General features: G+C 51.4%; 12 protein-coding genes across 12 annotated transcripts; 3 read left to right on the top strand and 9 right to left on the bottom strand.

Annotated features, from left to right (window-relative positions):
• Positions 1-236: 236 nt before the first annotated feature.
• On the top strand, positions 237-1,492 carry P174DRAFT_442791 (dihydrodipicolinate synthase family protein). The gene is made up of 3 exons (XM_024827659.1): positions 237-505; positions 566-1,107; positions 1,164-1,492. The coding sequence occupies exons 1-3, from the start codon at positions 352-354 to the stop codon at positions 1,440-1,442; spliced, it is 975 nt and encodes a 324-aa protein (XP_024681516.1). The 5' UTR covers positions 237-351; the 3' UTR covers positions 1,443-1,492.
• A 65-nt stretch (positions 1,493-1,557) lies between these two features.
• P174DRAFT_452184 (uncharacterized protein) lies at positions 1,558-2,271 on the bottom strand (the record flags this gene model as incomplete). Its single annotated transcript, XM_024829061.1, has 3 exons — positions 2,019-2,271; positions 1,875-1,957; positions 1,558-1,824 (listed from the first exon to the last, which is right to left on the bottom strand). The coding sequence occupies exons 1-3, from the start codon at positions 2,215-2,217 to the stop codon at positions 1,558-1,560; spliced, it is 549 nt and encodes a 182-aa protein (XP_024681517.1). The 5' UTR covers positions 2,218-2,271.
• Positions 2,272-2,415: 144 nt separating this feature from the next.
• Positions 2,416-3,745, bottom strand: P174DRAFT_442792 (putative oligosaccharyltransferase subunit ribophorin II). Its single transcript, XM_024827660.1, has 4 exons — positions 3,488-3,745; positions 3,222-3,420; positions 2,880-3,164; positions 2,416-2,831 (listed from the first exon to the last, which is right to left on the bottom strand). The coding sequence occupies exons 1-4, from the start codon at positions 3,631-3,633 to the stop codon at positions 2,592-2,594; spliced, it is 870 nt and encodes a 289-aa protein (XP_024681518.1). The 5' UTR covers positions 3,634-3,745; the 3' UTR covers positions 2,416-2,591.
• A 2,699-nt stretch (positions 3,746-6,444) lies between these two features.
• On the top strand, positions 6,445-7,353 carry P174DRAFT_421956 (putative GPI-anchored cell surface glycoprotein; the record flags this gene model as incomplete). Its single annotated transcript, XM_024824999.1, has 1 exon — positions 6,445-7,353. One exon carries the CDS (start codon positions 6,445-6,447, stop codon positions 7,351-7,353), a length of 909 nt encoding a protein of 302 aa, XP_024681519.1.
• Positions 7,354-8,495: 1,142 nt separating this feature from the next.
• P174DRAFT_452188 (uncharacterized protein) lies at positions 8,496-9,052 on the top strand. The gene is made up of 3 exons (XM_024829062.1): positions 8,496-8,715; positions 8,772-8,836; positions 8,887-9,052. Exons 1-3 carry the CDS (start codon positions 8,573-8,575, stop codon positions 8,961-8,963), a joined length of 285 nt encoding a protein of 94 aa, XP_024681520.1. The 5' UTR covers positions 8,496-8,572; the 3' UTR covers positions 8,964-9,052.
• P174DRAFT_489344 (uncharacterized protein) lies at positions 8,900-9,546 on the bottom strand (the record flags this gene model as incomplete). The annotated part of the gene is made up of 1 exon (XM_024830799.1): positions 8,900-9,546. A coding segment is annotated over one exon (471 nt), but the record flags the coding sequence as incomplete, so codon positions are not given.
• Positions 9,547-10,302: 756 nt separating this feature from the next.
• Positions 10,303-11,873, bottom strand: P174DRAFT_372515 (histidine phosphatase family protein; the record flags this gene model as incomplete). Its single annotated transcript, XM_024822435.1, has 2 exons — positions 10,303-11,653; positions 11,713-11,873. The coding sequence occupies 2 exons, from the start codon at positions 11,871-11,873 to the stop codon at positions 10,303-10,305; spliced, it is 1,512 nt and encodes a 503-aa protein (XP_024681522.1).
• Positions 11,874-12,980: 1,107 nt separating this feature from the next.
• P174DRAFT_513404 (uncharacterized protein) lies at positions 12,981-14,776 on the bottom strand (the record flags this gene model as incomplete). The annotated part of the gene is made up of 2 exons (XM_024831978.1): positions 12,981-14,154; positions 14,202-14,776. 2 exons carry the CDS (start codon positions 14,774-14,776, stop codon positions 13,305-13,307), a joined length of 1,425 nt encoding a protein of 474 aa, XP_024681523.1. The 3' UTR covers positions 12,981-13,304.
• Positions 14,777-16,858: 2,082 nt separating this feature from the next.
• Positions 16,859-17,278, bottom strand: P174DRAFT_216633 (uncharacterized protein). The gene is made up of 2 exons (XM_024821363.1): positions 17,130-17,278; positions 16,859-17,063 (listed from the first exon to the last, which is right to left on the bottom strand). The coding sequence occupies exons 1-2, from the start codon at positions 17,194-17,196 to the stop codon at positions 16,939-16,941; spliced, it is 192 nt and encodes a 63-aa protein (XP_024681524.1). The 5' UTR covers positions 17,197-17,278; the 3' UTR covers positions 16,859-16,938.
• A 71-nt stretch (positions 17,279-17,349) lies between these two features.
• On the bottom strand, positions 17,350-17,622 carry P174DRAFT_442797 (uncharacterized protein). Its single transcript, XM_024827661.1, has one exon. The coding sequence runs from the start codon at positions 17,605-17,607 to the stop codon at positions 17,362-17,364; it is 246 nt and encodes an 81-aa protein (XP_024681525.1). The 5' UTR covers positions 17,608-17,622; the 3' UTR covers positions 17,350-17,361.
• A 1,295-nt stretch (positions 17,623-18,917) lies between these two features.
• On the bottom strand, positions 18,918-20,605 carry P174DRAFT_489361 (uncharacterized protein; the record flags this gene model as incomplete). The annotated part of the gene is made up of 3 exons (XM_024830800.1): positions 19,959-20,605; positions 19,768-19,867; positions 18,918-19,329 (listed from the first exon to the last, which is right to left on the bottom strand). Exons 1-3 carry the CDS (start codon positions 20,170-20,172, stop codon positions 18,918-18,920), a joined length of 726 nt encoding a protein of 241 aa, XP_024681526.1. The 5' UTR covers positions 20,173-20,605.
• A 143-nt stretch (positions 20,606-20,748) lies between these two features.
• On the bottom strand, positions 20,749-21,908 carry P174DRAFT_372604 (SMP-30/gluconolactonase/LRE family protein; the record flags this gene model as incomplete). Its single annotated transcript, XM_024822441.1, has 4 exons — positions 20,749-21,337; positions 21,412-21,567; positions 21,624-21,784; positions 21,876-21,908. The coding sequence occupies 4 exons, from the start codon at positions 21,906-21,908 to the stop codon at positions 20,749-20,751; spliced, it is 939 nt and encodes a 312-aa protein (XP_024681527.1).
• Positions 21,909-22,779: the final 871 nt, after the last annotated feature.

Below are 22,779 nucleotides of genomic sequence, written 5' to 3' on the forward strand. Positions count from 1 at the left end.
CGTTGACAGTACTGCCTCACTTCCTCGGCTCAGCCCTCTGTTAGAGAAGCCTTCGATATCATCAATTTGTAGCTTTTTTCTTCCCGGGTAGAACCACGTCCCATCTCAACTAATATGTCAAATTGCCGAGGGTGTGGGGTTACGGTTGACCTGCATCCTCGGAGAGGATCCGAGATGATGTTTTCAGAAATATGGAGAAGAACCAGAAGATTACGGCAACTATTTAAAGAGATGAATTGAACTCAATCGAGGTGCGGGGACAACTAGCACATTGAATTGTTTGTACGATCGTAACAATCCGACTGCCCGGCCTACTCGTCCTTGCATCCGACCTTGAGAATATAGAACACCATGGCGTCAAATCAGATCAACCGCAACAAAGTCTTTCCAGGAGGCATTCATGTCCCCTGTCTGACCTTCTTTCAGAATAACCCACGACAGGACATTGACTGGGACGTACAAGAGAAGCATCTCTCATTTCTTATCCAGTCCGGTCTCCACGGAAGTACGTCCATCTCCGTCATCCCCCAAACGATACAAGGCTACAACCTAACAACTTCAACAGTCGTCCTCGCCGGCTCCAACGGCGAAGCAGTCACACTCTCAACCGCCGAAAAAACCTCACTCGTCCAACTGACTCGCAAGCTCGCAGCCCGCCTCAACCGCCCAGACGTAACCATCACTCTCGGCTGTGGGGGCCAATCCACCCACCATGTCATCGATGAGGCCATCGCAGCTCATCAAGCCGGCGCCGATTTCGCCATGGTCCTAGTACCGAGCTACTACCACTTCGCCATGGACTCCGCCGCCATCGTGTCCTTCTTCGAAGAAGTCGCGGACCACAGCCCCATTCCCGTCATGGTGTACAATTACCCCGGTGTAGCAGCGGGGCTGGACGTCGACTCTGACATGCTGGGGAAGCTGAGCGCGCATCCGAATATCTCGGGGGCCAAATTGACGTGTGGAGGTATTGGGAAGGTCCCCCGTGTGACGGCCAATGCGGCGAGACCGTTCAGCGTGCTCGGTGGGCAGATTGACTGGATGGGGCCGGCGATGGCGGTTGGTGCTGTTGGAGCGATTACGGGGATGGCGAACCTGTACCCGAGGGTGAGTATTCTGTCTTCAAATTTGTTTCCTCGCGCTGATAGTAAGCCGTGGCGTAGGCGTGTGTTGAGCTGTACGATCTCTACAAGGCCGCCGGTAAGGTCCAGGAAGCAACGGAGCTCCAGTTGAAGGCTGCCACGTCGGAATGGGCCTTTGCAAAGGGAGGAATCAACGGAAGCAAATGGGTCGTCGCCAAATTGCTGGGTTATCCCGATGACAGCGCCGCTTGTCGAAGACCATATCCTCTCTTCGCAGATACAGCCAAACAAGCATGGATACTTGAGCTAGCCGGCAAGCTGAAGCCAGTCGAGGAGGCGCTGATCAAACATGCAACATAGCAAGAATAGTATCTTTTTTATCGTACATAGCCCAATCAATCAGTTATACACATCAGATATAGTACAGACCATCCCTAACTCAGCATACACAAACCCAAACCCATGGACACCATCATCAACCAACCTCGCCTACAACCCCCTTCGCTCCCAACCGTCCCAAAACCCCCTTCTTCAACTTCAACATCCCCTCAATCTCCCCCAGACTCAAACCCTGCCGATCCCGCATCGTCAACGCCTGCCTAATCGTCCACGCATCCACAAACTCCCGCCCCGCAAACCCCGGCCGCCCAATCTGCTCCGCCTCCTCCTGCGCAGCCTTAGCAGCCGTCTGCCGCGCAGTGAGCACCAAAAGCGCCGGATTCGCCGCTGTCGGAAAGACGGGCTGGTTTTGATTTTGTGTTTGGGTAGGACCGGGGTTAAAGGTGCTCGTACGCGAGAAGGTAGGGTTGGGGGTGACGGGCCGATGGAGCGGAGGGAAGCGGCGAAGTCGGGGTCGCGGCCGTCGAGGTCGATGACTGGAATGTCGTTAGCTTGCTAGCTATCTTTCTTACCCTGGTGCCAGCGAGGTATGCGTACCCGCTGATTTTGTTGTGGAAGCTTGTTCCTTGGGAAGAGAGGGAGCTTGCGATTGAGCTTGGAGTGGCTGTGAGAGGTTTGGTTCGCGCGGAGGAACTTGTGGTGCCGTCCTGGACGCTGCGGAGGGCTGTTTGGGGTATTGGCGTCGGGAGACGGCGCTGGCGGCTGACCGCGCAGGTTTTGATGCGGAGGAGCCCATTTTTCCTCCTGGGATATACAGATGGTGACGTTCTGATGTTTCTCCAGTGTGAAGCTGAATTGGTAGAGGCGGAGAGCTTGCGGAGGTTCTTCAGAAAATCAAGACCCGCCGCACTAGCCCGTCTTGGTCAACGTTGTGGCCGCAGAAGTGACGTCAGGCCGCTGATTGTTATGATTATTTTTCGTTTTATAGCTGGAAGTCGAAGGTACCAAAAGTAACATTTTAGAGATCGAAGTAAGCTATGGTACAGTGTCGTTGTTTTTACGTGCGATGTAAAAGGATACAGACAGTATATCAGGGTTCAAGACCGGTCCTACTAGTACAAGCGCATCAGCTCATCTCCCGAGACTGACAGTATCCAGTACTATGTGCATCTATCTGAGACCTGCAAGGCGCCTGCCCTGCACTTCACCCAGAGCACGGCTGCCACTGATGAATGCGACGACACCGGCCGCAGCGACAGCTGGAAGGATCTGGAAGAGTGTCCAGTGGGAGTAGTAGAGGAAGAAGATCCATTCGATAGAAACCAGAGATCCCAGGAAAACGGCGTGGGGAACTGGAGCAGACTTAAAGGCAGTCGGCAGATGGTTGAGGTTGACGCCAACGAAGAGCCACTATACGAGTCAGGACATCGGCAACGTCGTTTGGAGGAAAAGACTCACCAGGCCACCGAGGATTGGAAATGCAGCCAGCACCATTCCAATGAAAACCAGAGTCACGATGACAGGCGGGCTCTGAGGATCAGACTTGAAGATATGGTGAATCTCGGGCAGTTTGCCATATCGCGAAACCTCGACGGTCGGTACTGGTTCGTCGGGATTGCGGGCCACTGTCAACGGGAAGGCAGGTTCATTATATGCCTGAGAGCTTCCAAACGATCCAATGACAAATCTGGCGTCCAGGGGTTCGGCGACGGAGAGGAATTGAAGGGGGAGGTCTTTTTGAGTCTAAGCACGCAGGCCACGTCAGCTGTTGAGAACCCAGTACACTCGACCTCTGCCTACCAGCTCAAGCCTTGCTTTGCCATTATCCTTGACCGTAAAGGGATACGAGACATCTAAGCCGGTTTTGGGATCTTGAAGTAGGAGGAAGACTTGGTGCGCTCGTTTGGCGGAGCCTCCTTCCTGTGCTGTGAGGATCACTTTAAGGGTATCGGAGCTTCCGAGCGCGACCGGTTTGGAGAGCGGCTTGTTGTCGGGGATTCTGCAATTGGTACCATCATTAGCATGTTAATTTCTTAAATAAAGTGTCAATGAATGAATGACTATACTTTTCCTTCAGTCCAGAACCGACACCCGCGCCTTTGGTTTGAACTGACACGGTGGCATCAGTAAACCCCCACAAGGATGTTGCTGCGGTCGGGATTGCTGCTGAAGCCAGCAGACAGAGCTGGAGAGCAGTATGCCAAAGCTGCATCCTGAGTCAAATAGTCAAAGAATAGAAACTAAAAAACAAAAAGACAAGTAGTGCAGTCGAGATGACAGAACAATGCAATGTTCTGGTGCAACTGCGGAGTCTTGAAGAATCGCGGAAGCGCTAAACAACGGACCTCCAGATAAGCGCCGGGATTCCATGATAGTCAGAGTTGGGGCATAGGCGGCCACCTGCTCCGCGCAAGCCCTAACTATTTCCCGGATTCCTGCAGTTCTGGCCGTCGGCCAAACACCTCATTCTCTCCTCGACCAGCTTCCTGCTGTCAACGTCCCTGCAGCGTCGCTGTGACATCGTCGATCGCCTCGATTATCGCTTCGGTAGTGTTCGAGCATGTCGTTTCCTGCAGATACCTAATTACGGGAACCTTTTTGCGCCGGCAAATCGATCGACCTGAACCTGTCCAACTCCTCGCCTCCGCTGCACCGACAGGTAGCCACCGTCATTACCTGCCTTTCCATCCTATTTCTACATCATCCTACTATCGATATCGATACTACAAGGTCACAAATATTTGGAGATAAGGTGTGCTGGTATGTAAACATCCTGTTTGCCGCTATTCAAACAGGCCGGTCGTTGCGGAGTGGCACTCTGCAGGGATTGCTGCTACGACTCGTCTGCCTGTGGTTTGCTCTCATCTTGGACACATTCACTGACTGTTCACTTTGCATCAGGTGCTAGCGTTGTCGAAAAACACATCGAAAAACACAACACATCCTTTCCGCGTCTCGAGACATTCGAATCTCCCTCCTTTCCTTTCCTAATCCCAACTGCTACTACCGCATTCTCCACATACTTCTCCAAGTTTCGAAACACTTTACATCAGACCTATTCGAGTACCTGGATCTGGATATTTGCTCAATATCTCTTGGCAAAGTCAAAAGTAAGTGGCAAACATCGAGTGTTGGCATGTCTGGCGCTGTGTTCCTCGAATCGACGCTCTCAACTAGGGCTTCAACACAATTCTTTCATTCCTCTGACCAACGACTAACCCAGATATAGTGGCTAAAAGAGATTCTGTTCCCCGCGACATGATGTCTCTGAGCACTGTTTTTGATAGAACTCCTGTACGTGTCTTACCATTTCCGTCTTTTCCATCTCTAACCGTTTTCCAGAAAACGAACTCTCGACGTAGCTCTTCTCATCACTCACGTAAATCAACAAGAGAGCCAGAGTCGACTAAGATTAAGATGGCTCAGACCTCTTACTCACTACCTCCGACCCCTATCGCCTCTTCTTTTGAAGAATCCGCGCCATCGACGAAGCGTCGTAAATCCCAACGTCCAGTTGATCTCAAGGACTCCCAGCCAGAGAAGATCACCAAGACTCCGGTGCAAAAGAAAGACGATGTTCCTGCTTCAGAGTCAAAAAGTGACGCCAAAGGTGGCAGCCGCAATCGGAAGTCAGGCAAGCCAAACGGTCACGCCGCTGATGCAGGTGACTCGCAAGACCATCAACTGACAACTCCTACTACTTCCAATGCTAAGCGCAAGGCGCAAGCTCCGCCGTCTAAGTCAAACTTGCGCGCCTCTCATAAAGATCCTCAGGTGAATCGCAAGTCTCTGGATACCGAGGCGGAGCTGGCCAACGCATCCAGAGACAAATCCGGCTCGAAGTCGTCGACCATGGCTCCTGCAACAACGCAGAACGATCGCAAGGCAAGAAAGTCCATGCCTGCGAAGCTCAACGGTGTGAGCGACAAGAAAGACACTGTCCATCCTAAGTCCTCTGTCAAACCCTCCGCTTCTCGCCCTTCTACTCCGGCTCGCATTGATCGTAAAGCCAAGCCAACATCTCAAGCCAGCGCCAAGGCGACCAAGTCTGCCAACAAGGTGGCTCAAGTTACATCAGCCAAACCCGCTACCCCCGTTGCCCCCAAGACCGAAAAAGCTGAAACAGCCGACTCAACAACTCCCGCCGCTCAGGCTAACACAAATTCACGCGACTCTACTGCCAGATCCCGTCGTCGTCATCGCAAGTCCAAGACCGGGACCGATCGCAACCTCGGGAATCATATCCAAGAGTCGTCGACCAAGCACAATCACAATCATCCTGTCCAAATTCACGAGACTCCATCTCAGCCTCCCTCTATCCCGGATCCTACCCTCGAAGCAGCTCAACCTCTTTCTCACAACATAAACACTCGAAGCTCGCGAGCCAAAACCGCCGCTAAACTTCTGGCTGTCGATAAGCCTCTGGAGTCACCAGCGACCCTGATGGTTCTTAAGACCACCCCATACAATGGGGAGGTCGCCGACAGCGTCGAGGGGACGCCTGTGCAAGCCTACCGTGACAACTTCCATTTCGAATATGGCCCTGAGATGTATGGTAACCGCTTCGGCCTCGACGGCGAGGTGGATGGCCCGGGCTCACCGACGAGTCTATCCACGGGCACGTCCGCTGCTGCGAGGACCTCGAGTCGCATTCGGAAGCCCACCGTCAAGGCTCTGGAGTCCCTGGAGTCGGAGCGGCAGTTCCACCGCTCCAGGGCTCCATCCAGCAAACCCGAGTCGACGGCGGGTCTGGGGCAGAAGAAGGGAGGCGCGGCCCAGCCTGAGCATCAGGTTCCGGCATCCGCGCAGGCGTCTGCCGCTCAGCAGCCTGACACGGCGTTTATTGCCAGACGGCTGCTTGAGCTGGCGGTGGCGGCTGTGTCTGCAGACCCTGCGCTGGATGCCGGGCTTGATGCCAGGCTGGAGAGCCTGCGCAGAGAGTTCGAAGCGGAGCAGCGGGGCAAGAGGGAGAGGGGCGGGGTCGGAGGGAGAAAGTAGGCCAACCTCGAGCCTGCCATTTGGTATGGACAAGACGAAAGTATCGGAGCCGTGGACTGACGAGGATGGTTGGACGCATACAGGTCTTCTCAACAAGTTTGGGGAGGAGTACGTCTTCGTCTCTTCCGACTACGAGTGGGTTCATCCCACCAATACCTATGGGGATAACCAGCTCCCCCAGCCGCCGGGGCGATTCAGATCGCGCGAACAGGCGGAGAAGGACCGGATCTTCGGGTACCCGCCGCGGCTGGGGGAGCGTAATCTCCCGCAGCAAATGAATCTCCCTTTTCGACTGGAGGACGTTGACGAGGAAAAGGCTAAGGTCAAAGCACGAGACGCTGCCCGGCTGAGGGGCATCCCGGTTGATCGGACGATGTCTGCCGCGGAGATTGAGGCCTTGATCGCGCAGCATGACAACGCTGGGCAGAGTGAGCCCGCGAAGGAGGGGAAGCCTGCCAGTGGTTCGCGCAAGAGAAGGCGCACGGAGCCCGTCAATGCTACCCCTGACCCGACTTCGGGGATCAAGAGACGGCGACAGAATCCGAGTGTTCCAAGTCCCGCTGCCGCCGCCGCTGGCGCCACTGCCGAGAAGCCAAGTCTTACGGTGAAGTTCAAGTTCTCCAACCCCGCGAAAGCGGCGGCCGTGGCAAGGCTTTTTGGGGCAATGCCATCCAGCCCATCAAAGAAACGTCTTCTCGCCGACGCGGAGACGGATGGTGACGCCAGTTCCCCTAAGAGACGCAAGCCATCGCCAGAGACAGCCAGTCCTGCCGATCAGAACCAGACACCCAATGGTCGTCCGCGGCGCCGTGCGGCAACGGCTCTTATGGCCGATTTTCAGTCTCACGCCGAGGAGAGGGCGCGTCGGGCCGCCCGAAAGAAGGCCGCCACTCCTTCGAAACAGGGAGGCGGGGTGCCGAGGGTGTGCCCATGAAAAGCGCATGATTCGGCTACTGTTGGTATCTGTTCACTTGCATTCTACCTCGCCTTCTACGCACCTTACTTCTACTTCGAATTGCGCTTACCTCACTGGCCTCTGCTTTCTCTCGATCGCCTTCCTCAATCGCCTTCCTCGTCACGCCTCCAGTTGATTCAACTCCGCCTCACATCACTTTGGCATCTCAAAGCTTGATTATCTGTTGAGTTGATACCGCTTGGCCTATCTCTTACTGGGTCTTTACCTCACTTCACCTGGGGCGAAGTCTACCTCGTGCCTGCTATTTGAAGTCAATCTACTAGCCACTTACATGTCCATCATCTGATTATTTCTTACTATCACTATCCTCTTCCCTCACTCGCCATAACGACTGCACATACAATTAGTCCTGATTGAGTTCTGATTCTTCGGCTACGTCTATCTGCCTTTGGGGAGTGATCATCCAGCAAAATGATAGACGATCCGCGCGAGCAATCTATTCGCTCTCCATCCACCTTCATCTCCGTCTTGTCTCATTTCCCTGAGACTTAAGACTCAATTTCGTTGAACCTCTTTTGCTATGATTGGCACGAGGCAACATCATCTTTGCCTAATCTAATCACCCTGTTGTCGCACGGCGTTACGGGTTGAGTACATGCATCAAAGCATAGCGAAGCATTCGGTGGACTCTGGGCTCTTCTGTTCATTGGCGTTTTGTGATATTCTCATCGTTGCTCTTGTTGTTTCATTAAACTCTGTCAGGTGACTGGGCCGAGCTGGACGCTGCGGACCTCCCTAGACATTTCTATCATGTTCAAGCCATCAGCAGGAACCGACACGCTGCGTGTGAGGTGCCGTTGATGGCAACTGTATGTATCATTTCTTTCACCTGTACAATCATGGGGTTTGAGGCATATCGGATCCGGCGCAAGCAATGGGTCATGGATGCATAAGCAATTGATATTAGCGGATATGACTTTGAGAAATGTGCTTTTAACGGAATTACGATTTCGAGCAGACGACTTGATTTTGCCAGTGTACCCAAAGATGTCCCTGTTATGCGTAACAATTCCATCCTGCCTGAGGCATCAAGGCACCAAGGCAAACTTTTCCGACAACCGCAAATCCCGTCACGTCTCGTGGTCCTTGTCCTTGTAACAATCCATTTCCCTGCATCAACTTCCATTCATCTTGTCCTACTTCGTAGTACCTTATAAACCAACCAGAAAGTAAAACAATGGCAAACTCAACCTCCATCTCAAAACCCAGAGTCATCGTCGACCCGCAAACCCTCTCGCAGCGACGAACGACCCGCCCCCGGACCCAAGCCCAGATCACAGATATCCGGCAGACGAAGGAGTACAAAGTCGCCGCTAGACGGTAAGTTTTAGCCTGCTCTATTTCACTTTCGGTACTATACTGATGATGTGATGAAGGTGGTTGTCGACTATTGTGGCGTTGCCGATATTTCTGTATACGTCCTGGGTGTTGTATGATCGGAGTATGTGCTTTTCCTTCTTACCAGTATTGAGATTGAGCTGATGTTTGTAGCGTATGGGAATAGTCAACCCAAACGGTTGGGGAGGCAGTCTACGGAGGAGAAGGAGAAGGAGAAGGAGAAGGAATAGATTCTTTTAATAGGATTGTATATTAGAGTGTTGACGTTGATTTTCGTTCCTGTCTTGATGCGATAGATTGTACCAATCCAACTCCCCATCTCAACACCACAGATCCCTAGTATCAACGCGGCCATCGAGCGGCTGTCCTCCAGGTGACCGACAAAGGCAACGTAGCCTCCTCCCCGCTCCTCGGTTTCGGTTTCGTTCGCGGGTTCGACCTCGTGGATGGCAACGGGGCAGTCCGCACGAAGCTTTTCATCCTCATCCTCTTCATCTTCTTCGTCATCTTCATCTTCATCCATCTCCTCACTATCACCCATATATCCCTCCTCCTCCTCCTTCTCCTCCCCTCCCCTTCTCCCTCACCCTCAGTCTCAGATTGAATTTCATCCCATTCCTCAACAACCGTATCCGGCGTCTCAATCCACGGCCTCCGATGCCAAAGCGTCCACCGATTCATTCTCTCCCCCTCCCCAAACTCAACTTCACCATCTTCGCAACTCACCAACACTTTCTCCTGCCTCGGCACCCCCGCGGAAACACACCCCGCATATTGAACCACCGGCGGTAGTTCCTCGCCGCTAACATCCCCGGCATGTGTGTCTGTTGTTCCATGGCAACTCGCTGCCGTGATGGCCCTGCGATGGTCCAGTTCACCTGCATAAAGGCTGTAAAGGAAGTGGGGTATTTGGCAGCTGCGCGGGGGGAACTCGAAGGCGAAGATTAGGGAGTTTAGGTGTTGTGCTCCGCGGGTCTGTGTTTGAGGATGGAGAGGCGGGTTGGGAGGCCTTTCTATCATTCCTTCTCCGATTTCAATTGAGTTTGAGTTTGGGTGTGAGTGTGGGTTTGAGTTATTTTTGTTGTGACAAGGGGGTTAAGACAGGAACATTACTCCTCCGCGAGCATGATATCCCCCCGTCGTGACGATAAACCCCGCGATCTCGTCTGCGTGCTCGTCGACCAGCTCGTTCAGATCATACACGTTTGTGACGCAGAGGAGGCGGGCCTCGCGCTGGAGTTTGCGGATGAGAGAGAGGTATATTGTTCCAGGTGTTGACTCGGTGGGAGACGATGAGCACGAGGATGGGTTTTGCGTAGTAGGTTTTGTCGGTTTGGGGGGTGGGAGAGGTTCGATGGGAGGTAGTGGGTTAGGTCGTAGACGGGCATTTTGCATGTATTGCTGTAAGGGCTTGAGTGTAGAATTGACTGTGATGTGAGGTGAGAGTTATGCAGAGAAGATATGAAGATTGGGTGAGAGAAAGGCGAGGGAACACGGCAGTTGATTCGAGTAAAGTGAAGTGAATGGCTAGAGCAACGATCTATTAAAGTATAACAGAACAATAGCATCTCAACTAAAGCACTCTCCCCAGTTCCCTCCAGATCTGGCCCAGCTCAATCCCTCGACAAAGTCATTCAGCTTGCATCTCCCCAGCTTGTCAACTGCGCAGCCATGCAGTGGCACAACCCGGTCATTGATCAAAGCGCGAACAAGAGGCTCCTTTTCCGACTTGCATTGCATCGTCTCAAAGTAGGCTCTCGCGCCAAAAGGCACCGCCCAGGACGCCGAATACCCGACCGACTCCTTGGTGCTCTCCACCGAGGTCTGGGACAGGGGCTTGGTGCCATTGTACAGGCCCATAGCAAAGAAGATGGGAATCATGCCGTTGTCGTGCGAAAAGTCGACATACATGGTGGCGTTCAGCGGGAAGGTGGCCGGGTTGGAGTCCAGAGTCGAGTTGGTGCTCGTGTGGTCCTGCACTGGCGAATGCGTCAACCGGGCAATCAGCTCGTTGGTGAATCCTATCCCCTGAGCCGGTCCCAGAGGGTTGCCTGCGCCGTAGCCGTAGTATTTGCCCAGGGACTGAAGGTAGTCGTACTTCTTCCACTCATTATGAGTGAAGAGTCCACAGAACGGTGACAGCTGACTCGCGTCGGTGGTGCGCGCTACCGTGTCGAACGAGCACATGTCCATCAGACTGACAACGTCATCGTCTGTCAGCTTCACACCAGGGAGATGCTTTTCAGCGCGCGCACGGATCGCAGGCGCAAAGAGCGCGGTGAAATTGGCCTCAACCTCATCCCCCAACTCACTCGCCTCAAAGTTCGTGCACACACTATGGTCCAGCGTGTTATTGAAAGTCTCGCTCTCCGGGATAATAACACTAATCGACGGAGCGGCGCGGTTCGTCGCGCCAGAATCCGCCAGCTTCGCCTGCTGAAACCCCTCGATGAACTTCTCCCCAGAAGCGATAACCCGGTCCGAGCCCGAGGAGCGAATAAACGGCACCACACTGCGCGCCAGAGCCTTGTACCTCTGGTAGAACTTGATTCCCGAGTTCACCATCTGCTGCTCCCCAAAAGGAGTGAGGTCGTCCGCACCCAGGGTGTAGTTGTACGTCTTCAGAAAGGCAAACTTGCCCTTGAACGAGGTGGCATTCCTCTGGATCGCCGTCACAAGCTGCTTGTATTTCTTGCTCTTCGAGCTAGTCGGGTACCGCGCTCCATGCCGCGACAGTACCTGCACAAAGGTAACCTTGCAATCCTTGGGAAGCTCACTCGACACAGATAGCTCGTCCGCGAGCGAAAAGAATGGCGAGTACTGGCCCCATAGGTGGGAAGTCGCAGGAGAGCACTGGTACCCGAGCTCTACCGTATCGCAGGACTGGGAGCCAGCCGAACTAGGTGCCCCAGAGACTCTACTCCGTACCACAATTAGAACTACAGCCCTATCATAAGCAATGAAATCCAGACCACTCACCTAGAAAGCAGATATGCCACCGAAAGCAGGAACGTAAGAGTACCCATGATACCGACAATCAGGGTTCCGATTCTCCCCTCGTTGAAAGTTCTAACCCTTACTCTGAACGGGAAACCGTCCTCCCCCCGCCGGACACGCCGGCCATTATATAGCTCCTTCATCTCTTCCCGCCGGACTCGCATCGCACACCCCTTCAGCATACGAAACGGACGTCCGGCCCTAGGCAGGTTGCAGTCCACCACGCCGCTAGCAAGTTAGTAGCCTCGGATTACCAGTAGCCTATCGTCAGTGGAGCGATTCGCAAGTCTGTCGCGTGAGAGCAGGGATGAATCCGAACCGAGGACGGTAGCGCACAGAAACTTGACCGAAGGAGAGATGCCATAATGTTGGGCAGACCGATGTGTGGTGATGTGCGAGTGTCTGATAGGCTGCGCGGGAAACCACGTGGGTGCAACCGTTGTGGTGGTTGGAGACTGCCTGGCAGCCTTAGACTGACGGACCATGTGGGGGCATTGGTGCCTGGAATACTCCCAAGATTGATTGATTATAGAGTATCGAGAAGACTAGATATTGGAGGGGATCGCTTACATTCCAATGAGAAAACATACTGATGAACTCTATCAATACTTGATTTAAGACTACGGTTCAGGCAGAGCAATTCAGCAGTAGATCAAAAACAACAACCGAACTATAGGAGACACGATGTAATAGGAAATAGAGACCAAATGGCGTTCCTAACAGCCCTATATTGCCCAGACCAATGCCCGCAGTCTAATCTCCCTCTCCGAGAGTAATATATAGTACCAATCGGACTCACTCTCACCGCAACGTGTGCAACAGACAACTTCCAGAACATTGCTAATGTGCTCCATACAGCATCATCCATGTAGACCTGCTTCTCCAATTTAATTACCTTTGCTAGTGATATGGCACACATGAACCCTGCAGATGACAGTTCTGCGACTAACATCGGAGCAATGTTTCAGAGAAATTAGGTATGACGATCATCGCGCGGTCTGTTGTCTCGTTTGGTGCCGTACGCCATACAAGGGAAAGCGATGCAGGATATGCATTCGAGTCACGGATCAGCAGTGAGTGCTCGAGCTAATGGAGTTGCTGTGTGTAGCACCAGCATGTGATTGTATGAATGCACAGATGGAGGACCTGCTATATTGAGATAGTTTGATGGATGTGTTGAATGGACGAGGTGAATCAGAAGTAATCGCCAGGTTCTTATCCAACGCCTGCCATATCAAGGACGGCTTTCTGGGCTATGTACAAAGATGAGGGTCACTTGCGGCAATTTAATTCAACTAGATCGCAATTTGGCCACCCAGAAACCCAAGAACATTTATAGAAAAGGCTCGATGAATATAAGCTCTCGGCCTTCAGCCACAGTCAAAATGGGGATGCAAATTTTTCTCGCAGAGAACGCTCCCAATGCAAGCACGATGCTTACGTTCTAGGAAAAGGAGACAGTAACAATCTTGAGGACAACACAATAAGATAAAAGACAAATGAAAATGATAATACATAATCCGGAGAGGTTAAGCTCTCTGCGGATATAGGCAACGATTCACAGGGTCAGTCTGCTAGGAACGCGTCCAGTTTTCAGACACCTGGGGCAGTTGCTTCGCCTGTTGTTCATGAGCAGTCACTGGGTATGAGACCCCGTTGTGCCAGCTTTCTCGTCTGACAGGTAATCCAGAAACTGCATTGGAGGCTGGCGGTTGTCCGGGTGATCCTCCGGTAGTATTCATGGCACCTCTGGTCTCTGCAGCGGACCACGTTGTCTCAGTTTCCCGCTCCGGTATCGAACGGTACGCTTGAGGGGACGGGGGCCGCGCTGGAAGCTGCCCCGGCGGTACGAGGCGGGTGACATGCTCTCGGTAAAAGTCCCGCTCGGATCGATAATAATCGCGTTGCTGAATCAGCCCCAGAATCTCCTGCGCCTGTTTGTGCAGTGCCTCCTGCTGCTTCCGGATCTCGTCCTGTTGTGTCGTGATCTTTTGCTCCATCTGCATCTCATTTCTCTTCCGATTGCGGAACCTCCTCGAGGCATCGCTGTTAGCCTTTCGCTTCTCTGCCTGGCTGGATGACCCAGACTTAAGGTCCAAAATACAGGGGATCATCCCAGGCAGAGGCGGAGCATTCGTAGACCCTCCCATGCCGGGTTGATCGTCTCCTGCCGGCCTATCACCTACAACCGAGGGCAATCGACTGACCGGTTCTGACGTTCCATATACCGAGGGATTAGCGAACGATGGTGCAGATTGTGGGACGGGCATCCCCGCGATTGCTGGTGATGATCGACCAAGCGGACCGTAGATGGAAAGAGGAGTCGTGGGGCTCCTCTCTTGAGAGCTGGGAGTAGGGGTCGGGTTCACGCTCGTCCCCCGACTGTGGAAGGTTGGGGTGGAGTGGATAGAAATGGGGGCCGGGCTATGGCTTCGGATCCATGATTCAGGTTCACTGTAGCATTTTCCAACGGCAGAGGCGACCCAGAGGCCAACCGATACAGTCCCGGCCGTGACTCCTGAGCCAGGGGAGACTGTACAGCACTGTGTTTCCTAGCATACGGCCCTCCGGCTCCGACAAACCGAGATGTGGAGGAGACAGGCGAGAGAATCTGACGGTTCACCGACCCAGGGGAGAGCGAACGCCGTTTGGCAGGATGTATCGACGGAGAAGCCAGACGAAGCGTTGGCGATGAATGCAGTCGGACATGAGAAGCAGGTGCAGAAGAAGATGGAGGGACAGATGACTGATGTCCCGTCAGACTCAGGTTATCTACCCCCGAAGTTACCAGACAAGGAGGATCAGATTTTGTGGGCGAATTCAGTATGGAGTGCACTCTAATAGACCGAAGTTGGGCAGCTTGCAACGGGGGCTCCACTGGAGCAGAAGGGCGCCATGAGAGCAGCCGAGGACGCACGAGATCGCGGACCTCGGACGAGTGAGAATCATCGTCTACACGAGGTCGCTTCTTTTCGGACAAGCTGCATGAGTCTGTGCGGAGAGAATCGTTCTTCAACGGTTCAGAAGCCGGTGGAGTGTGCGACATGTGCTCCTGTTTACCTTCGTGAGACTGTCTCTGAGAGTTGGGGCATGACGCAGGGCCCCGCCTCTCCCGGTGTATATCGGAGAGAGGAGAGTGAGAGAGGGAGCCGGTGGACTGGTGAATATGATAGCCAGACAACGACTTATATTGATAAGGAAGGTGCGCAGGATTGGAGTAGGAGGTGGTATTCAACACGCTGATCCCTAGAGTAGCCAGGTTGGCGGATGAGAGAGTCGACTATAAGACGAGAGAAGAAAGACGATGAAATCGATGAAGATGAGTAGTGAGTCAGAGGAATATAGACACTCAGTCTTCGTTCTCTTGGGAAGAGTGATAAAATACAGCAGGAGATGAGGAAGGTTAGATCAGAAAGGGCCAGAGGAAGTATGTGCAGAAGCAGGAGGTATCCAGCTGGAGCGGAGGTAAATCAATATAACCCTAGGACACAATCTTGGTGCAGAAGAGGAGAGGAAGAAGATAACCTAGGTGATGATCGAACATGCAACTAGAATTAAGTAGTGGTACGTCGAGAGCAGCAGCAGCACCAGGGAGAAAAGAAATTGGAAGGAATCAGGCAGTTAGAGTGATAATTCAGAGGGCATATTTTCTCTATTATTGTCTTTATTATTACTTTTATAATTATATTTTATTTTTTGAGAAACATAGCACTTGCACAGCACCGAAGCCCAAAGTACCTTACCTACCATAGTCGAGATGACAATAATAATAATACCTAAAAATAATGTCCACTGTGACAGACAGTTCGGAGGACCGTTGACAGCAGACAGCAGCAGATCAAGCGGTGAGCCGTACCTAATAGTGGGAGACGGGGGGAAGTAGGAAATGAGTGGAGACCGGTGGGTATGGCAGTAACACTAATACGGGGCCTGGCACTGGGAAGTGGGAACCTGTACACTAGGAGCCTGGGAGCCTGGGACTGGGACAGACCCGCTCGGGAACCGCAGGCATGGGAACTGGCTGTAGGTAGCACTGCTTTAGTTAGCCGTTAGTTACATTCGACTAGTATCCAAGACAATCTCTTGGTAAGTTCTAGACTTTAACCTACATAGGTATCATCATTATTGATATTTGAAACTTTACCCACGCAATGATGAAGAGAAAGAACTCATTCCTACGGATATACCCACCTAATAAGGTAATCCTGGCCTACTAAGATACGTATCAAAGCCACTGCTTACCCAGGCAGTTCTTTCTAGGGTAGACACCGCGTGTCTACCTAAGTAAAGGAGGGAACGCCATATGGATGGGGCCGGGGAATCGGAGCGCGACTGTTGGTGTTCACGAGTTGTGGAGTTGCAAGTCTGAGAGCTTCAACGTCACTCCCCACCCTGAAATTGGGTAGATTCGGGGAAGGCAGTTCAACCTATGACGGACAGAGAGCTAGCGAAAAGTAGGTAAGAGACTGGAGACCCGCTCTGCTCCAAAGATACTTTACCTTGGCTTTAGGTTGAAATGGAGCTGATCGCGCAAAGACATCTGATGATCGAGGGATGGTGTGGTGCTGCTGCAACCACAGTTGTTGTTTGTTTAAAGATTTCCAGTAATAGTTCGGATTTTCAATGTTGAGTTTGTTTCGTAGGTAAAGTAATCCTCTCCTGTAGCATTGACCTGGTCAATCGTCACATCCCAAATGCTAAAACTAAAAGGCGCCGTCACCATGGGCGCGGGCAGGATCGGAGTGGAGTCCTGGTACATACCACAAAGTACCGTTATTCTTAGCGTATTACCAACATCCTCTCAGATACATATTCGGTACAGGCATAGTTTACTTACCGCTATTATAACATCACTATGAGGGCATCCAGATATTGAGCAAGATCAACAGTGCACGAGACATGTCACCGCCTGGCTTCCACATCCAATAAATGGTTATGTGATAGAATCTCAGGCAGGGCCTGATAATCCAGACGACAATCACCCGTTGTTTCGAGTATCTACACCTTGCTTGTTGCTGTTTGAGCTAATGTTCATTTGTTCTGTCCAATGGAAAGTACATTGAAGTTAAGTATAAATACTCCGTACTACAGTAAATTAGTCCTTGAATCCCTGTCGCAGGATATCGAAGGCTGAACGAGTTAGTGAATTGTCAAAACGGTTGCAGGCCCACACTAGAAACACTTGCCTCGTGGCGGACGGGGGTCGTATCATGAGACCTCACATAGACCAGACTGCATCGGTAGTCTTGATCCTACCATACTCCCTAATGCAGCTCGAAAACCAGCCAAGACCACAAAGGCCATGCCATAATGCCACGCCGCCAGTGAAGGCACTAAAACAGGGGCCCCGTTAGTCTCGGGCCGGCATATGGGATTGGGACCAGAGACTGAAAGTTTACCTAGAGCGCTTGGCCCCAGTGGACCCAGCCAGCTGACGAGATGGGATGGATTCGAAATGTTGTGCATGCATGCAGTCGTTGTTGGATCCTTTCACGCGTCTCCTGCTTACTCTTCCTCTTGGCTGTGCCATATGGACGAGGCGAATTGGTCCTTCGTTTCAAGACACTCTGGCAACTGTATCTGTCAGGATACGGAAATGGTCTTCCTGATCATTCCTCTGTGCTAGTGATCTCATAACAGTTCTGCAGCCTGCTGTCCATGACCAATCCCTTCCGAGAGGCACGGTAAAATGCTCGCCAGTTGGCACACGGCAGTAGCGCAGATTCTCTGAGATCCAATTATATTGGGAATCAGCATACTCTGCAGGCGATCTCGGACCGTCCCTGGGACAAAAGTTTCAGCTACATCATTGGGCATCAATAGAAGTGCTGGTGAGCACCACATGATGAGACACGCAAGGCAAAATAGGCAAAACATATATCCTCAAAAGACAAGCCACATCGGTCATAAGAATCTGTACTTTATTAAGCGGTTGACGAGTGTCCCAGTTCGACGGTTATCTGTGCAGTATGAAAGCGGGAGGACCAAAGAGGGTGGACACATCATCGGTTGCCTTGATGACACAAACTTCCTGGCAGATGTGGCCGAAACCCAGAATCGGCCAGCTGCATGCTGCAAAAATGCCCTAATGTATGCTAAATGAGTTGCATATAAGCTTCCAGCTCAAACATACATATGTACGTAGACAGTAGAATGGGCAAATCAGCTCGTAGATCACGGCGGGAGAGGCGAGGCTAGCTCCAAGTGTTGCAACTCAGCAACTCAAAAAGTACTTATTTTCATGTTGCGCAGCATTTACTCGTGCCTTTGAGATTCGACACAGCCAATCTCAGCTGGTAGAAATCTGGATTTCGAGTGATCCTCCCACCCTGTTATTGTCGATGTTGTAGCGCCGGCGATGTGACCTATCTCAAGTCCGAGATTTGAAACCTCGTACTTTAGTAGAAGGCCAATAGTACACTTTCTAGAAGAAGAGTAGATCGCCTTAATGGAAACGCACTAGAGGAGATACGTGCTTGACCACAATATCAGATGCGACATCCACATTGGCCACTATGGTGATCAGATGAGGTGGAAGGCTTGAAGCTCGGTATGTAATGATCTGCAGCAGAAGATGGATTATCTGCAGTGCAATTTCAAAATGAAAACCAATCCCGAGTGATTCTAAGGACTTTGGAGACATGATTGGTCAGAGGTGAAAAGTCTACTCTGGATATTATTCAATATTCCTTTTTTTCGTGCCTGCACCATCGAATGTGTTTTAAGCTCTCGGATAGCCTACAGCTAATCCTGCTCCGGTGAGTTACACGACTTGGTACACTGATCCTTCGTCCTTTTCCTTTCTGATTTGTGCATCAGATGCAGCATGGACTTTGGAGCTATAATTCTGAGTTGTTGGTAATAAAAGTTAGGTCAATTTCCACTGTCTTGGCCGGATGAAAGACTGGATTGTCACGATGCACTCTGTGTATTATGTGTGCCCTGTAGATCCACCTGGAGTACCTCTCAATGAAGTAGAGTCATATCATGATATCATGCATCCTACGTCCACGTTCAGACTGTAGAGTATCTATGGGGAATAGTGGCACATTGATAGCTTCACGTACTCCATAGTAGAGCAATATCTCACTAGCTGATCCATGGAAATTTACTGGCATCCAGATCTCGTCGCATATATTATGTATGTGCTTGGCCTCCTGAGCCTTGAATCCTGCCTGATCTCTGGATTATGGGAAGCGGCAAGTGGAGTCTAAATCCAGGCACAGCTGACCGAGAGGATATATCCCACTTAGCGACTTGGTAAGAGTGTATGCACTGTATGGTTGTTCGCAGTTCTCACTGTGACCAACTACTTTTAGCTTTTGACCAGTGGGCAGTGCTACTCTAATTTTGGGGCTAAATTCAATATCGAAATAGATGAGCGTGTTCCAGCTTGCATTCGTAATTTGAGTTAAGCGAATCCTTCCACGGGGGAAGTGATTGTTGCCTCTAGTTTTTGGGGATAGTCCTTTGTACTCCATAGATGGCATTACCTTAGCCCCTGAGCCTTGTTCCATTCGTTCAGAAATAGAACTGGAATAAAATAGCCTGTGATTCTTTTCGGTAAGGTGATCCATATATCCATACATAATCCGAGTCCTATCGTTGGTACAACGTGATAGAGGTTCAACCCCGTTTATGAGATCCCGCGCTTACCTTCCCTATTATTTACCTACCTGAATTAATGAAGTCGTCAAAGAAGTGAAGAATAGAAATTAACCGATATACTCCGTAGTCCATCAAGGAAACGCGAGATCCCTCCCCTCCCTCCCACTCTCTTCAAACCTAGGAACCCCTCATCCCGCGCGCTTTGCTTTTTCCCTCTTAAAAGTGCAACCTACCGCTCCAAGCGCCTGTCAAGAGATGATCTCAACTTCAAATCCCGCTGTGCTCGAGCGTGGTGAATCGATATCTTGTCATTGGGTTGCCAACGCTTTGTATGCCTTCATCAGATACTGCTAGCAGAGTCCACGTCCGCTGCGAGTGGCTCCGTATTGGTCCACTGCTATGTGGCTACAGCGGACTAATATTGCTTACCTTAGTAGTAAGGTACCTAACCATAGGTAGGCATTGGTACGGACTTGCATAGCGCTAGAGGAACAGACAAGCCAATGGTTTACGTTGAACCGTTGCTGCACTATCATTCCACTAGCTAGAAATGGTTGTCTGGACACCATCGACCTTTTTCCGGAGAAGACTAGCAAGATAGATTGATCCAGAGGACATACGAGTCAGTGCAGCCTCGTGCAGCTCTGGTGTCGAGTCGGCAGAATGTGTCTGAAAGTCATGGTGGAGTGTGTAGACTCTAAAGTCCTCCCTTGCGACCATAAAGGAAAGAAGAGTCGATTTTGATTGTTGACCATAACACGGTGCCAGATCCAGCCAGTAGTCTGTGTAATTCGCTCCTCTTATGGTTAGAATGTTGCCACCGACCTTGGGCATTTCCGCCTGCAATTGGGATCTCCAATGCGTCCACGATCTCCGGTACGTGGACGTATCTCATGCATGTGGCAAGACTCAGAAATAGGTCTCCTTCTCATCTATTGCTTATCTACTTGGAATATCTTCTGCCGGATGAGGAAGCCTGTGTATGCTTTTTATATCATTGCATTGCCGTGTGATTCTGGCCTTGTGTCGTCTCGATTGTCTCGCGATCGGCTGTTGCATATCGAATGATGTGCGTTGATATTCGCGGTCTTCGATCTGCTGTCGGACTCTTGGCTGGGATAGGCCCGTTGGTCGACTTCTTGATCGCTTCCAGGCCTACATTGGCACCGCAGATCAAAGCCAGTCTACGAAATCGACAGTAAGCTTATCGGACGCCTCGTTTCCAAAGGCGATATTGTGGGACGCATGATCAATGGATGAGTGTAGACTCATATCGCAAGGTACAAATGTCTTTTCTTTATCAGGATGGTAGGGTTCACATTGCTGAAAAAGGGTTGGAGCTATCTGTGACTATTGAAAGTCCCATGCGCATATTCATGACTATTGACGTGTCCCTCGGCATTTGACAACCTACTTCTGAAATCGGAACTCGTTCTTCGGCTTTCCCCTAACTCCTACGTCAATTCGATAGACCCGTCCGCCATAACGGACAGACTCTGGGAACCGCTCATCGTTGACATCGTCTTTTGCCGTGGTGACAAAAAGTTCTGTCCCTACGAAGGTCGGACAGGTGATGTTCCTGGTTGGGAACGAAATCTCGCCAATAAGCTTGCCCTCCGGGGAGATGCGGATGATCTTCCCGCCCCCGTAAATCGCGCTCCAGATGCATCCTTCCTCGTCGATGGCGAAACCATCGGGTTCCATAGGCTCGCCAACATCATAGTGCACTCTGCGGTTACTGATGGTTCCCGTGCTGGCGTCAAAGTCAAAGGCGAAGATCTTCGCCGTGGGCGAATCGGTAAAGTACATGGTATCGTCTCTGGGGTTCCAGCCAATCCCGTTGGGAATGGACACCCCTTCGACCATACGATGCAACTGCAGGTCGGGGTCCAGCCTGAACAAGACGCCCTCGTCGGTTGGTTTCTGGACTTTGGGATCATTCATCGATCCGGCCCAGAACCTCCCATGACTGTCGACGGCTCCGTCATTGAAACGCATTCTGGTTCAGAGAGCATTCGGAACGAGTCAACTTCTATGCCCAAAGACGGGGTTTTTCAGATGATCCAGGCTCACCGATGGGGTTTCTCCGGATCCTCCTGCTCGTCCCAGACCTTGCGGATATACGACAGCTCCCCAGTGTTGCGGTCAGCAAGGGCATAGCCGTGTTTGGCGGCTACGACTATTAGGTTCTTGTGATCATCACCGCCATTCGCAATATTGGCGGTGACTCTGCATGTCTCGCTCAGCGAATCAGCCATCAGGGTTATTTGGAAGTTTATACCTACCCAAGAGGAGAAGCTGTGTCTATTGTTTTCAAAGACTCCGGACCCTTGGCTAAATCCAGAATGTACAACTTCTGATCCCAGATGTCGACAAAGCGAAACTCGTTTCTCGCCTCATCGTGAAATGGGCCCTCGAGCAGAGTACCTGCTATGTCGATGTAGGGCTAACAAACAAAGAATGGTGAGATTGCACGCTTCGTCTACAACTGATGCGCTGTACATAAGAGCTACAGCGGTGGTGTTTGAGATTCATACCTCAGTGACCGTCCATTTCTGAAATCCGGCCATGATGAGGCTTGATTGTGGACTTTCGCGTTCGTATACTGCTTCGGCCAACTGACAGACCAGGTAACGAAGTGGAAAAGCTTGCCTTGCCTGGATGGTGCCAAAGGATGATCTCTGCGGATCCGGTAAAGTCAAGTTGCGGTCAGGATGATGACGGCGAAAACCGACGGAATCGCTCTGAGTCTGGCTTCCAAAAGCTCTAGCTGCTATTAATGATCAACGACAGCCGTCGACAAAATGAGCAATGGTGATGGAGAAGTATTGAGCTCAAATCCAATTGTCTCTGTGACCGGCTACGTGGGATGTCAATGCCAAGACAAACCCCCACAACCCGATCTCTCTATTTATCCACTGCCTTTATCCATCACGTCCACTTGTCTCGGTCCATTTCTCCGTAGGCTCCGTACTCAGTTCACTCTAGGTAAGGTAGATGATAGATGACCGTCAGTGGGCCAGCAGGCTCAATAGTTCGGACCCCTGAGCGACAATCTCTGTCAGTCTTGTCTTGGCCTCAGTCCGGTAGGCTGCAGGTACGTGACGACAATCATCAGAGTTCTCAAAGGCTTCACCGTCGCTGCTTGTTAGATGGTCGAGAACAATTTGGAGACTCTTTGACTGATACTCCGTTCGCTAACGGGAGATGAAACTCCGCCTCTGATGACGGGAAGTCGGGAACTTGATCCTTCAGGAACAGACACCAATCAACTGGAACGGTATTGAGACCGTCGCTAACTCAGTCCAGCTTATACCTATTCCATAGGATAATATTGCCAAATCCTTGTGAGTTTCAGTTGAAACGATAACACAGGCCTTCCGGGAAAAAAAAAGTGAGCAATCAGCTGCCATTCGATAGGAATAGAGACCGTTCATCAGT

This window comes from Aspergillus novofumigatus (genome assembly GCF_002847465.1).
Source record: "Aspergillus novofumigatus IBT 16806 chromosome Unknown P174scaffold_5, whole genome shotgun sequence".
Taxonomy (NCBI): domain Eukaryota; kingdom Fungi; phylum Ascomycota; class Eurotiomycetes; order Eurotiales; family Aspergillaceae; genus Aspergillus; species Aspergillus novofumigatus.